This window comes from Lycorma delicatula, chromosome 7, assembly GCF_047948215.1.
Source record: "Lycorma delicatula isolate Av1 chromosome 7, ASM4794821v1, whole genome shotgun sequence".
Taxonomy (NCBI): Eukaryota; Metazoa; Arthropoda; class Insecta; order Hemiptera; family Fulgoridae; genus Lycorma; species Lycorma delicatula.
The window spans coordinates 76,945,813-76,960,674 of NC_134461.1; the positions used below are offsets into that span (position 1 = coordinate 76,945,813).

General features: G+C 29.4%; 1 protein-coding gene across 4 annotated transcripts in view; it reads left to right on the plus strand.

Annotated features, from left to right (window-relative positions):
* LOC142327408 (xaa-Pro aminopeptidase 3) overlaps nt 1–14,862 on the plus strand; it is a 36,855-nt gene that overhangs the window by 20,596 nt on the left and 1,397 nt on the right. For all 4 annotated transcript variants that reach the window (XM_075370444.1, XM_075370443.1, XM_075370442.1 and 1 more), the window contains exons 5-7: nt 5,036–5,342; nt 11,529–11,770; nt 13,589–13,709. In XM_075370444.1, coding sequence (XP_075226559.1) covers nt 5,036–5,342; nt 11,529–11,770; nt 13,589–13,709 — 670 coding nt within the window. The remainder of the gene's footprint in view (nt 1–5,035; nt 5,343–11,528; nt 11,771–13,588; nt 13,710–14,862) is intronic.

The window sequence follows — 14,862 nt, forward strand, 5'->3', positions numbered from 1 at the left end:
AAGTGCACTCTAAGAGCCGTGCGGCTAATAGGTTTGGCCAGCTACAATATAAGATTTCATTTATTAACAAGGTACCCTACTGAAAAATATTGTAAGTATAGCAGAAATATGCATCATCACTAGATTTTAAGGAAAATATGCAATAACCAGTGATAATGGGCTTAATATGCAAATGCATATAATCCATCCGTTCTCTAATGATCATTATATCATAGTGTCCTAGTAGCGAATATGTATATGTTCTTGTATGTGTAACCTTGACATGTATTGTATAAGTTCTAAACCTGAATGTTTAAATATATTTATAAAAAATTAAGTGTTTTTAGAAATTTAACATTACTATGTAAAACACTAAAAAAGTAAAGTAACTAAAGTAACTTAATTGAAAAGTCCATGATCCTTTTTTCAATTTATATTACAATATCTTACAATTTAAGGTCACGTAGTCTATGTAGCATAAAGAATATATATGATATTTTTAATATTCACTTTAGACAGTTATGTAATTTGCTGGCAGATCATTAGAGAAATATATGTAATTATGAGATTCCCACATGGACATTTGTGCAGTATCAGTTATTAGAACCTTTTTGATCTGTATTTTCAATTATGGTAACCTCTTGCTATTTATGGAGGATAAAGGATACATTCTTGCAATTTATCACAAATGGTAATATTGCAAATAATGAGAGTTTTTAGTGTTTAGGAAAAAAGGATTACGTTCATTAAAGGTATACTAAATTACTATCTTTTAGGAAAAAAAATAAAACATAAATATATTTAATCAGTTTCTTTTTACTTATAATCATTTCCTGATGTTTTAATGAAATATATAATTACTGTAATAATAGTAATGAAGCATCCTTTAACTTACTTTATTATACTATCTGAATTAGTTAGATAGATTTTAGGAGTAGGACTGACTTATTTGATAGGCACCTCAGCTACTGATTTGGCTTTTGTGTTTCTTGCACAAATCCCCCTCTCTGTTAAGTAACAGAGTCCTTGGACAGTTCAACAGAGACACCATTTCACTTAGGCTAAATAAAAAAGTAACTACCTGCCAGAATGTGTCACAATTGAATCCAGGCCACCACGTGACACAATAACATCTAATAAAGAGTGGGTGAAAGATGGAGTTTAGTGGATAAGATGAACCTGTCTGTTAACTATTCACTAAAGTCTATGTTAAATTTATCTGGGTAATTAAGAAAGTGTTGCTCTTGTTTGTCTTACACTACTCAATAATAAAAATTTTGTTGACTATCACAATTAAAAATATATTTTCTTCATTTTTCTTCATTATACGAGCATTTTTACTAATGCTGTTATTAAATATGGTGATATTTATTTTTTGAATTTCCGTTTATTTATGGAGTCTCATATATGAAGAAAGATTTTTTATGTTTACACTAAACATAAAAAATATGTAATCCACGTTGTTTATTGTTCACGGGTTGAAAAATTCTTAATGTTTCCTTGTTTTACAGTAATTACCTTGTTTTTAAATGGAGTCATTGCATGTCAGTGTAGAAATAATCAACAGGAGTACATACCGTCTTGTATATTTAAACATTTAAATATAAACAATATATGTATATGATTAATAATTAATATTAATTAGTTATCTATCGCTGAGAATTATCCAAAATAGACAAAATAGTTTTATTGCAGTTATTTTATAATAACACCATGTGATTATGAATAAACAAACATGTAAACAGTAATTCCATTTATAATCTGGGATTAGTTTGTCTGCTCTGATTGAGAGATTGGGAATATTTCTTCTTTTATATTTTGTTTACATTTTCTTTTGCATTTCTTTATATTTTCAGTGCATTAATTTTTCTGAACTTTTTATTCTTGTTGCCTCTAATAAATAAATAGTAATGTTAATTCTAATATCAGTTGCAGCACATTCTAATACCTTATTTAAATCTCAATCTAAAAAGACTGTGAAAATCTTATTTTCATTTTAATAAACAATCTACTTCTGCTAGTGGCTTTGTAAATACAGAAATTTTATTAAGGAAAAATGCTATTCAGTAAAACAAGTGATTGTGGTACTTATGACACTAATGCAACCATTAACAATATGAGGAGTAAAGAATTCTTATAACTAGTGTAGATTTCGTAAAGTGGTAAAAATAATATCTGTACTAGAATAATATTAGCTAGACTAACCTTGGACTTTGGGTTGGAAGTAGGAAATAAACTCTCTACTTCAAAGCTTTTAAATATTTCTCTTTCAAGCTCAATGTCTCAGTTCCTTAACTTAATAAAATTTTATCAGTTTTTCTCCCTTCTATAATATACATTTCACATTAAGGTTTTAAAATATTTATTACTTTTACTTAATGATATGTTGTAAAATGTGGTATGTGGGTTGGTCAAATTATAACATATGAACTTCAGTGTTTTTTGATGAGCTGCTGTTTATGTCTTACTGTAAATTTTTCTCATTTGAACAGTACTGTTCATTGGTGATTCTGAAAATGTAAATTTTTTCCCCATTATAGATTATATCTGATCATTAATTCGATATTTTTTAGGTACATTTCATAAGAAAGCTACCTACCTAGCTAGTAATGGGTACCAAGATTCAACTTCCAGAAAATTTTGACACATCTTCGCATTTCACATCCCCCAGATCCCAGAACCACTGTCAGTTCAAAAGTATATATATATATATATATATATATGAGGTGCGACAATAAAGTAATGCGACTGATGTGAAAAAAAATGTTGCTTACCGTTTTAGTCATGTTTAGTGTTGTCTCCTTTAAAGTAGTTCCCCTCTGATTGCACACACTTATTCCAGCGCTTCTGCCATTGATGGTAACATTTCTGGAACTTATCTTCTGTAATATCCTCCAAGACCCTCATCACAGCTTTTTGGACATCTTGTGTTGTTCGAAAATAGTGTCCCTTGACCGCCATTTTGACTCCTGGAAATAGAAAAAAGTCGCACGGAGCGATATCTGGTGAATAAGGTGGCTGTGATAGTACTGAAATTTGTTTTGACGTTAAAAATTGCTGTACTGACAGAGCAGTATGGGATGGTGCATTATCGTGATGCAGAATCCAATTATCAGCAATGTTGGCACGGACACGAAGAACTCGTTTACGAAGTCTTTCTAAAATTTCTTTGTAGAAATATTGGTTAACTGTTTGTCCAGGAGGCACCCACTCTTTATGAACAATTCCCTTGGAATCGAAGAAGCACACAAGCATGCATTTCACTTTTGACTTTGACATGCGAGCTTTTTTTTGTCTGGGTGATCCCTTTGAGCACCATTGCGAACTTTGGCGTTTTGTCTCTGGATCGTATTGAAAAAACCAACCTTCATCACCAGTGATAACACGGCTCAAGAAATCTGGATTGATTTTTGTTTGCTCTAACAGATCAGCTGCCACATTTTTCCGTGTTTCTTACTGTTGTTGTGTGAGATTTTTGGGGACCATTTTTGCACAAATCTTTCTCATACCAAGATCTTCAGTTAATATTAGACGAACCGTTTCTCATTTGATGTTGAGTTCTTCTGCAGTCATTTTCACGGATAATCTTCGATCAGATCGTACGATTTCATGCACCCTGGTCAAGTTGACATCTGTCCGTGAGGTTGATGGTCGTCCACTGCGGTCTTCATGTTCAACATTCGTTCTGCCTTCACTAAAAATTTTATGCCATCGAAAAACTTGAGCTCTTGACATAAACCTCCTCTCCAAAAGCCTTCTGAAGCTTATCATAAGTTGTCGTCATGTTTTCACCCAATTTAACGCAAAAAGAAATGGCATACCATTGCACAATATTTTGCGGTTTCATTTCTGTGACGAGAGACACAAACACGTGTTCACTTATTACAGCACAACTCACGACTGAGCAGTTGCATCAATGTGCTGCTTGGACCAAAAGTAGCTTATAGATCAAGGTCAAAGATGTTGTGCCTACGCAAGCTGCAGCGTTGCCACATCTTGCAAAGAAAAATCAGTCTCATTACTTTATTGACGCACCTCGTGTATATATATATATATATATATATATATATATATATATATATTATATTAATCCAATCAACCCAAATACCATTCCTGAAGGGATCGATTTTAGAAAAATAATATATATATATCTATTTCACTTTCTTGGGGACACCATAACTGCCATAATTTTGTGCCAATCACTTTCAAATTGATACATAAAATATAATGACCCAAAATCTTGGTTGAGTTCATTAATGGGCAAAATTCCACCGGAGGGTGGAAGTAGAGGGGGCTTTTTTAAAAAATAAAATATCACTATAACTTTCTTATTAAATAAGATATCGAATTCATTTTAATTTCCTACTATTTGAATAAAGACTTATGTAAGTAAAGTTTTTTTATGTCACCTATCATTGGCCCAGGGGGTGGAAAAAATGTGTTTTCAAAGACAAAAAATCATACCTTCCTTAATAGGCACAGTATTAAGTCGATTTAAAATGGTTGTTAGTCCTCTAAACATTACCTAAAACAATTTTTGATATGACCAACCCTTACGGCAAGGTATGATCAAAATATTGCTGGAATTGTAAGAAGATGGGGCTTGTCGTATGCTAAACATGTGAAACTTTTTTCACATGCTACCATTGTCATATTGAGTAAATTTGAAGTTTTTCTTAACTTTAAGGTGGAAATAGTCCTCTGCCTTCCAGGGTACCAAAAGGGTTTTTTATCTTTCTATCCGTACAACATAGCAATACTGTACAACAGTAATGCCTGGAAATTATGAAACAGTGTAAAGAAAATTATTTGTTATTAAAAAAAAATTAAAAAATACCTTCTGTGAAGTCAGATAGAGCTACTGTGTTGGTCTTAAACGATCATAGGTAATTTCCTTTCTTCTTTCTTTTCTAGCAAGGTTAATTTATGAAAGCAATGACTAATTACTGACTGATTTATTATCAAGTTTTAACTAAATTATCCTTTTTTTAAATTTAACAATCTGTTTTTCTGTTTCTAAATTTTTGTTTAATGAAATTTTTGTACTTTTGTCTAGCAAATATGGGAGTCACCTCGATATTTTACACATCAATTAAGATTAATTAAATCACCAGTTGAACAACGATTAATGCAAGAATCATGTAATATTGCATCAACTGCTGTTTCCAAGGCAATGGCTGTCACTAGACCAGGCATAACAGAACACCAGTTATTTGCTACAGTTGATTATGAAAGCAGAATGAAAGGTGCTGAAATATTAGCATATCCACCTGTCGTTGCTGCTGGCAATAATGCAACTATTATTCATTATATAAATAATACTCAGCAGACACAATCGGGTGATATGGTACTAATGGATGCTGGTTAGTTTTGATTTTTTTTTTGTATATAATTTATTGTCTTTAGAATATGCTATTTAATTAACTACAGTTAAGGATTGGTCTTATGCAAACTCTTGTTAAAAATTAAAAAAGGAAAGAAAAAGAATTTGACAGCTGGTTAATGTAAGGGCATTCACTTACATTGGCATCCCTTGGAAATATTGTAAGAGTATTCAACTGACCTGCATCAGCAATGTTTTTTTTTCATTTCAGAAAAGTTTTTTTTTTTGTAATCCTAATTTTGTAAGCCTTATCTCAGATAATGATCATGTCAAAAAAATCAGGTCAACTTTGACTAAAATTGTATTTCTAATTAAAATGATCTTTAATTTTTATATAATAATGTTTATGTATTTGTTAGAAACATTTTTCATGATATTGTTTATATTATATGTTATTCAGATTATTTAATTTTTCTCATGTGTGGTCTATTTATTTCTTCTTGTCTGTAAATACACAAAATGTCAGTAGATGCAGTTGTGTAGGTAGATAGTGGAAAATGCGCCACAATTCTTCTGCTACTCTGCTCTTGATTCATTTTTATTCCCATTCTTCTGGCATAATTTTTTTATTTTTTAAATTTAATATTTAGTACTGGAACGGAACATGTGCTGAAAACTGATTGATTGATTTCTGTTGAATTTATGTTGTAACTATGATACAGTACAGATTTTTTTAAGTAAAATATTACCAATAATTAAGCCTCTCATTGAATCTATAAGTATCAAAATGTGTAATTATATTATATTGAAAATATAATTGCTATTCTGCAGTAAATTAATCATGACATAATAAAATGTTAGAAACAAATGTTAATATTAATAGAATAAAAAGAATTAATGAAATTAATATAAAATAAAGTTAAAACTCATTGTTACTAAAGTTGAAAAGAGATAAATTAAAAATAAAATAAGAAAAGTGCAAATTAGGAACCATACTAGCGACTGCACTATTGAATTATGTATGTATGTATGCTCCATAATTCTTAGAATTCCACTGAAAGGTGGCTTAAACTTTCAGTGATAGGGGTTATTCTACATATTAATAGAAAACATTTTTATTTTTGTTTTTGTTAATCATCTTAGTTACATATATACTACTGCGTGTTTATCTCTTCTTGGATTGTACTTCAACAAAAGTGGGAGTATATCCCCAGATAAAGACTGAGACACTACCATTTTGCCATAGAAATTATTGGTGAAATCTCAAAATTGTTATCTTACCTAGAGCTTTACCAACAGTGTACTGAACAGTTAATGTAACCATTAACTTGCTGTTAGTTTACTTTATTGCCATAATAGGTGAAACTTAAATTTATGAAAATGCTGATAATGAATGGAAAATCATTTATAAAAAACTTGTTAAAAATTTATTGGAGAGTAAATTTTGTTGTTTTATTAAAATGATATTATAGTGTACATTTTATTTAAAAAAATTTTCAAACTCTTGATCAATGTTCCCAGTTATTTGTTTGAAATTCTTAAGTTTGAATCTGAGTCACAATCAAATTTGGAAAGAAGCATTAAGTTGTATGTTTAATAATTATGCCTTAAACAGTCAGATTTTTACTTATCAGTAAAATCTTTTCAAAGTAGAACCAATAGAATTTTCACTTAAAACAATTATGACTTTAAAGAGGGAATGTTTTATATATATATATTATATATAATATATAAATATATATATATTTCCATTCTACATATATATATAGGATTATAAAGAAATTAAATATTACTTATAGTTTAAAAAATTGTATTGATTATTTTTAAAAAAATATAGTAGTAAATAAAAACCATAAATTTCAACAGATATATTAAATTATCTCAAATACATTTGTCATAAGATTGAGCCAAAGATTTTTATGGCAGTAATCTAAGCAACAACTCAGTTTTATCACCTTTTTATATCTTCATATCCCACAATAGCTGGTTTTTGTACTGCTATCAATGTATTGATCTTATTCTTTATTGGTCTTATGCAAATTAGTCCATATGATGTTTTATAGAATGATTAAGATGAAATAAGAATTGGTTAAAAAAAAAAAAAAAAATATATATATATTTGTTTCTTATTAAGTATGAAATTGAATAATTAGTTCTGAATTAGGCATCCCTTTTGTCACTTGTTCATTAACTATGTTGAAACGTGAGAGGTTAACTTCTTTATTTAGAATGGATTTTTTCTCTGTGATAGGACTTTTGATTGACTTTTTCAAAAATCGATATTTCTCCTACTTTTGCCATTTTTTTATTTTTATATTGTTAGAATATACTCCAGCCAGCTTACTCCTGGCAGTTTAATAAGTTTAACTGTATTCTTAGCAATATAAGATTTTTCATTTCTTTTATTTGTTCATATCCTCCTCCACTTTTATGGGACCATAGTCTCCTTAGAATTTGCTTTACAAACTGTGTTAATAAAAATGTACTTTGTCTTGGCTTCATTTTTGATTTTTTTTGTGCTTCTAATTTCCTAAAATCTCCTTTTAATGTGGACTCATTTTGAGCACTGGTTGTTATGCACAAAGGCTCATGATTTAATAGACTTATGAAATATATTTCCATTGAAGATTAGCTTTTCTAGTACCTGGTGCAATATGGTTTCTGAATTTCTTCCCATTCTTTTTACCACTGAATGAAATCTCTTCATCTTCTTTCCTTAAGATAAACTCTTCTAAAGATATATTTTTATTTCTTGCCTCCCTCTTTTTCCTTCTGCATAATGTATTACATTTTCTCCTGAATTGATTATACTTAAAAGGTGGTCTCTTTTTGAAGCACTTTTTCTCTTGTAGTATATGTTCTTATGGCCTTCTCACATTTTGTATCATAACAATCTTCATTTATTAGTTTCTTAACATATAAGGTGCAGGTACATAACATCTCTTACCAGGAAATAATTTGAATTGTTAATTAGGCTCCCTTCATTTTCTAACATCAGTAATAGATGTTGTATATTGTACACTAATCAGCACATGGTCTATCTATTAACATCACTGGTAGGAATTTTCAATGTATCTTAAGTGGATTCTATTATATGAAAGTAGGGAGCTTCTGATAATTATTTTGTTTCTCTATCACAAACTTACAATGTGATAATGTGATAGAAATAAGTTTCAGGCCATTATCTTTCCTAGTTTTTGCATTTATGTTATCCAAAAAACACTCTATATTACCAAAACATCATACTATAAATTTTATAGAGCACAAAGTCTAACCTCCAATTCCTTTGTAGAAGCATAGCAGATATGATAGTAATATTTTTCTAATTTTCCTGTAATATGGATTGTAGATATTAAGTTGGGGAGATAAGCTCAAATTTAGCAAGTCTTCTTTAATTTTCTTTGTAATAATAAAACAAACACCATACATTTCAGTTCTCACTTCTTGTTCGCTGTATAAAACTGTATATGCTTCATTGTCTTCTAATCATTGCCTTCAATTTGATTTCCAGAAGGGCAATTGTATCAAGATTAAATCTTAGCATTTCATCGACTACTTCTCTCTTTTTCAAAGGGCTGTAGCATTGTCGTTACATTCCACATTTCTATAGTCATATCAATTTCTTTTTTTCTTTTTAAATGTGTCCAGTCGTTTAACCTATAAATCCTGTCCACTGTCTGAGGTTTGTGTTTTGGTTTTGTAACTGCCACTTCTTTTTCAGAGTGTATATCTGATAATTTTATTAATTTGCTTTGTAATTCTATATTCACAGATAATTGCATCTTTATTTCATATTATTCTGCATTTTGTTGTATTATTATTTTAACACTTTTTAACAAGAAATTTGAATATATCAAATAAAATTCATCATTTTAATTTTACAAGGTGTGATTAGAAAATTTTAAGACTGGGGTAGTAATTTCAAAAGGCAGTACTTACAAGCTATTGTGATGGATCTCTTTCAAAGTAGACTTTTTCTTCCTGAACACAGTGACCCCAGTGGTGTGTTTCCATCTTTGGAAGCATTCCTGGAAATCTGCTTTCTTAAGTGTGTTAAGAACCCTCTCCATATTTGTCTTCAATTGATCAAATTGGCTTCCTTTCAGTGACAATCTCAATTTAGGAAACAGGTATAAGTTTGTATGGGCTAAATCAGGGGAATAGAGGGTTGCTGGAGCATAAGAATTTGGAATTTGGCCAAAAATTCTGTGATCGAACACACAATGAGTCAGTGCAATGTTGTGATAAACCCAATTCTTTCTCGCCAGAGTACAGGCATTTTCTTCTGCACACTTTCATGCAAACACTGAAGGACACTTTTATAGTATTCCTGGTTGACTGTCTATCCCTTAGGGGAAAATTCATAATGCATGATACCCATAGAATCAAAAGAAAACCACCAACATTGTCTTCACATTCAACTAACTTGGTCATGCTTTTTTCAGTTGTGGCAAACTTGGACCCATCCACTGAGATGATTGTGCATTTGTTTCTGGGTCATATCCATAAACTCTATTTAACCAATCTGGATGTCAACCTGATTAATTAGTTCTTTAACTTAGGTTAATCTAACTTAGGTTAGTTCTTAGGACACTTCAAGTTGGTGTTGTTCTGCTAATCTGACAATAATTACAGAATGAATTTAGTGGACTCCCAACATATGTTCAAATCTTCAGATAAAATTGACTGAACCTCGTAGAAAATTAATTCAGTTCATCAGCTATTTCTCTAATTAAGTTCATGGGTCAGAGCGAACTAAATTGCGAACTTTCACTATGTTTTCGTTGGTTTTTGAAGTGGAAGACCGGTCAGACCAGGAATCATCATTGACTGATTTGCAGCCATCTTTGAATCTATTTAACCATAAAAACATTTGACTGGCTTGGACATTGATCCCCAAGAGCTATTTTTAGGATTTCATAAGTCTCTGAAGCTGATTTCCTGGTTTTCAAACAAAATTTCACCAAAACTCATTCTGTTTTTCATCCATTTTGCAAAATCAATAATCCACCAAGAACCAAAAACATGTCTTCATTCATCAGGATTCCACTCTCTATTGAGCAAAATTATCGCGGTGATCTTTTCAGGTCATTTCAAGGACAAAACAAGTTTTCCCTTCCACACCTGCAGGCAAACCTCCTATTGAGCAGTGGTGGCACCTGTCTTAAAACTTTCTAATCGACCTTGTATTTAAGAAAAAAGTATAAAAAAAAGTTAGTTTTTGAATTTGGTGAATTGCTAAAAATATTATTGAGTTACTTGAATCACAAGCTATAATATTTTTAAATATGTAATAAAGATATAAAGTAAATATATATGAAGAATTCATTATAATTTTTTTTAAGTGACTCAAAACAGCAGAATGTACTTTCATAAAATTGCACAGTGACTGCACAGTAACTGCAGAACAAAATATGAAAATTTCTTAACAACTGATCAAATGTATAATATTTTAATGAATTTCAAAAAAATTCCACCGCAATATTTCCTTTGAAGATAGCACCAATACCAGATTAAAGGCTGGAAAAAGTTTATTTTGTATTAAGTTACAAATAATTTAAGATAACAAATTTAATTAAAAAAAAGCATAATATTAAAAACCATGGTAAAGCATTGTCTCTTGTTGATGAAACATACTTCATTAAAGCCACTGCAATTTTACTGTAATTTTTTTTTAATGCAGTTTTACAAAGTAACATTTTAGAATAAAACTGAAATGAGTTTCTGGTTTATTAAGAGGTTTTATATGTTGTCAAGTTGTAAGGATTTCTAATTTTTTCTTTTATCTAGGCTTCTTTTATCAATAGATCATCTCTTTTTTCTTTTTTTTAAATTTATTTTAATTAATGCAGTAAAAATAATATAACATGAAAAAATAATTGTATTCAATCACTTCTACAATTAATTGTGGACTTGGAATATATTTTTAGGTTGATGTTTGAATATGTTATATAGTAAATATAATAGTTTAAAATTCTATTAATGTTATAACAACTTAAGTAATTCTATTAAAAACGGTTTGGTGGTTTTTTTGGTCAACAGACAAAATCATGTTGTCTGTTTAAATTTGTAATTATACTATTTTTCTAATTGTTTTATTTAAATTTTTTATTAATTGTCATGAATTATTCAATTTTTTTTTTTGTAGTTTACATTTGTGTTTATCTCCTTACATCTCATGGCATGTATCATAGGATTTTCTGAAGTACTTTAGTTTTGTTCACAGGTTGTGAGTATCATGGATATGTCAGTGATATTACTAGAACTTGGCCTGTTGATGGGAAATTCACTGACCCACAACGTGTTTTGTATGAAATAATATTGGCATTACAGCTTGAATTAATCCAAATTAGTAAAAATTTTCCATCGCTGGATGATTTGTTTCATTTTATGTGTCGGTCACTGGGATATAAACTTGATGAAGCTGGTGTATTCTCAAGCAATGTTCCAAAAGATAAATTAGCTCAGGTATATATTTTTTTCATTTAATAATTTATATAATTAAAGTAAAGGATTGATTATTCATTATCTGTTACCTGGTGATTGGATTTAATCTGGCAAAGGTAGTCTAGGATAACAAGGAATTATGGTTTTATTTAAAATATGCAAGAGTTAGTTGCTCCTAATAATCAGGATGTGGAATAAAATTCTGTTGGTTAATTTTTTTACTTCTTTATGCGAAGTAAAGGAAGTATTGTGATTGCGAAAAATTTTGGTTTTCAGAAAACAGAAATATCCATTTTGACCATTCTTGAATCCATTTTGACTAGTTTCAGTGTGACTTCTGTATACACATACATATGTATCTCGCATAACACAAAAATGATTAGCTATAGGATGTTGAAATTTTGGATTTAGAACTATTGTAACAACTAGTTGTGCACCTCCTCTTTTGATTGCAATCGACTGAACCAGAAGCGTCCAAAAATCCCAAAATCCAAAAAATTTGGACTTTTTCTTAACTGCAGCAATAAGCCCTCATTGATAGCTTTTCAACGATACATCATACTTATTTTCATTGGTTCCAGAGTTTAGTCAAATAAAATTTTAATTAATGAAATATTTGGATCTTAACAAGGAAAAGGCACATCGGTTTAAATCTGACTTCATCTCTTTTTTTTTAAATTAAATATGTTGATTTATTAATAATTATCAACCTCTGATGGTAAAAAACTTTTACAATAAAAAAAAAATCTGAAGTTATTATGAAATAAAATTTATGTACTTTTCATTTTTGAAAAATGTGTAATTTAATAAGCGTACAAGGAAGTCATGTGGTGTCCACAAAAGATTTTTTTTGTAATTTATTCTTCTCTTCTTTGTTTTTCTTCTTTATTTCTTTAAATCCTACTTCTTTTTTGTACATGAATGGTAGGTGGCTGTTGACATTAACTGTGGATGGTATATAAATATGTGATGAAGTCATGCATTGCTTCTACTTGTGAAACATGGAGATTACATTCTGGTGGCTTCTATCCGTTCTTGACTAATTCTCTTTATTTAAGGCTGATGCAAAAAGTTGACATCTATTGAATTAAATGGCTGACAGTTAACTATTGACATGATAATCAGCTGAATTATGTACACACAGGACAACTACAGGGTTAGTTAGGTAATAAGTTTCATCATAAGAGTTGAGAATAAAATGGGTGGAAAACTTTCACAGTAGTGGAATTTTGGTAGGCTCTATTAGAAACTTAAATTTTAAAGTCTAGTATCTAGTTATATGTTAAAGTTCGAAATACTTTGCTGGTAAAAGTATTAAAACAGAAAGTTTAATCTGGTGTGAATATAATTTTTAAATGCTGGCAGAAAAACAGATGGAAGAATTGGCAGAATGCCAATTCTATGCAATCACAGGTTAGTTAATCATCAATATAACTTTATTGATCTGTTGACCAATGCCCATAGCCAATACACTGAGATAATGTGGTGCAAGTTTAAGTGGAAAATTAATAAACATGTGGGTATATGATGAAATTCTGTAACTGATGTTTTTTGCCTTTAATAAAATTAAATGAAAGTTACCGATTATGTTTGTCATAAAAATACAGTGAAATAAAATATTGCCAACAGATAAGGTGGCTGTTAATTATTGGGAAGGAGGAGTTGAAATTATTTATCAATCCAGATAGAAAACACAGATTGTGTGAAAGTAAGAAGATACTTCTTATTTCTTTCATAGTTCGTTTTTTTTTTTGTGTGTTAATTAATTTAAATTTTATTGATCTAGAAGTAATAAGTAGTTATTTTTTTAAGAAATAGCTTATATTTATTTATTTTCAGGTTGCATATGAATTTTGTCCGCATCATGTTAGTCATTACCTTGGAATGGATGTACATGATACAGCATTAATAAAAAGAAGTATACCCATTAAACATGGGATGGTTATTACTATTGAACCAGGTTAATTATAAATATTTTTTTACTATTTTAAATAAACTATTTATTACCTGATAAAAATTGTAATTTTCTTAAGGCAAATTTAGAGCCTAAAAAGTGGGTATTAATAGATTATTCTATTTATAACTACCCCTTTTGATTGAATCTTGGTAACTAACATGAAAAACTTCATTGCATTCTTAATAATAATTTGAAAGATATGGTGGAAAGTATTTTTAAAAATAATGACAATTATGCTTGATTCATAAATAAACAGATTCTGGTATGTGTTAAAAGAGAAAAACTTATCTTTCAAGGTTATATGCAATGAGGTTTATACACAATGAACCACTTGATGAAAAAACTAATTTTTGTAAAAAGCCAAACATTCTTTTTTAAAATTTCCAGTGTTGCATTCCATAATAAAGTTATACAGCAGTGAAATTGTACTATTGAGAAAACAGAAAAGATCAGGGTTCTTTTCATGTGTACTTCTTTGTAATTCCAAATCTTTTTTTTTTTTAAATACTGCAGCTTAAAATAATTATCCAAAAAAGAAAATTACTGTATGAAAACAAAATTTTTCCTATTATATCTATGTTAATAGAAAGACAAATTTTTTCTTTTATGATTATGTGTCTTTATTTTATATTTGGTTTGTATGAAAAAACGTAATATATATGTAATGTATGTAATGAAATAATCAATCTACAGATTGATTATGCATTATTTCATGCATTGATTTAGTAATATTGGCATAAGTCTAAACATAATTAAATCTGGCAATATTACATTTTAATGAGACATGTGTGCAGTAAATCGTACAGTTTATCAAAAAAATAGTAGAAATAGCATGGTCATTTTTTAATTTTAAGAATGCATTATGATTATTGATAAGATTTATCAATCCTTATGCTCATAAATATTTAGCTAGATTCTGTTGATGATTGTGTATGTGTGCATGCACATGTGCATATATTGGTAAGAGGTTCAGAACCCACTTAATTACTTTTTAGAAATTCTCTATACTCATTCTAAATTTGGACTACTCATATCTACATCATATTCAAAGTGACTGTGCACCAGACTTTTTGGATTATTAGATGTTTTAAATTTTATTAATGTAAATCACCTAGTACAGAAAATTATCTCAAGGTGGTTTAAATTAATATAATTT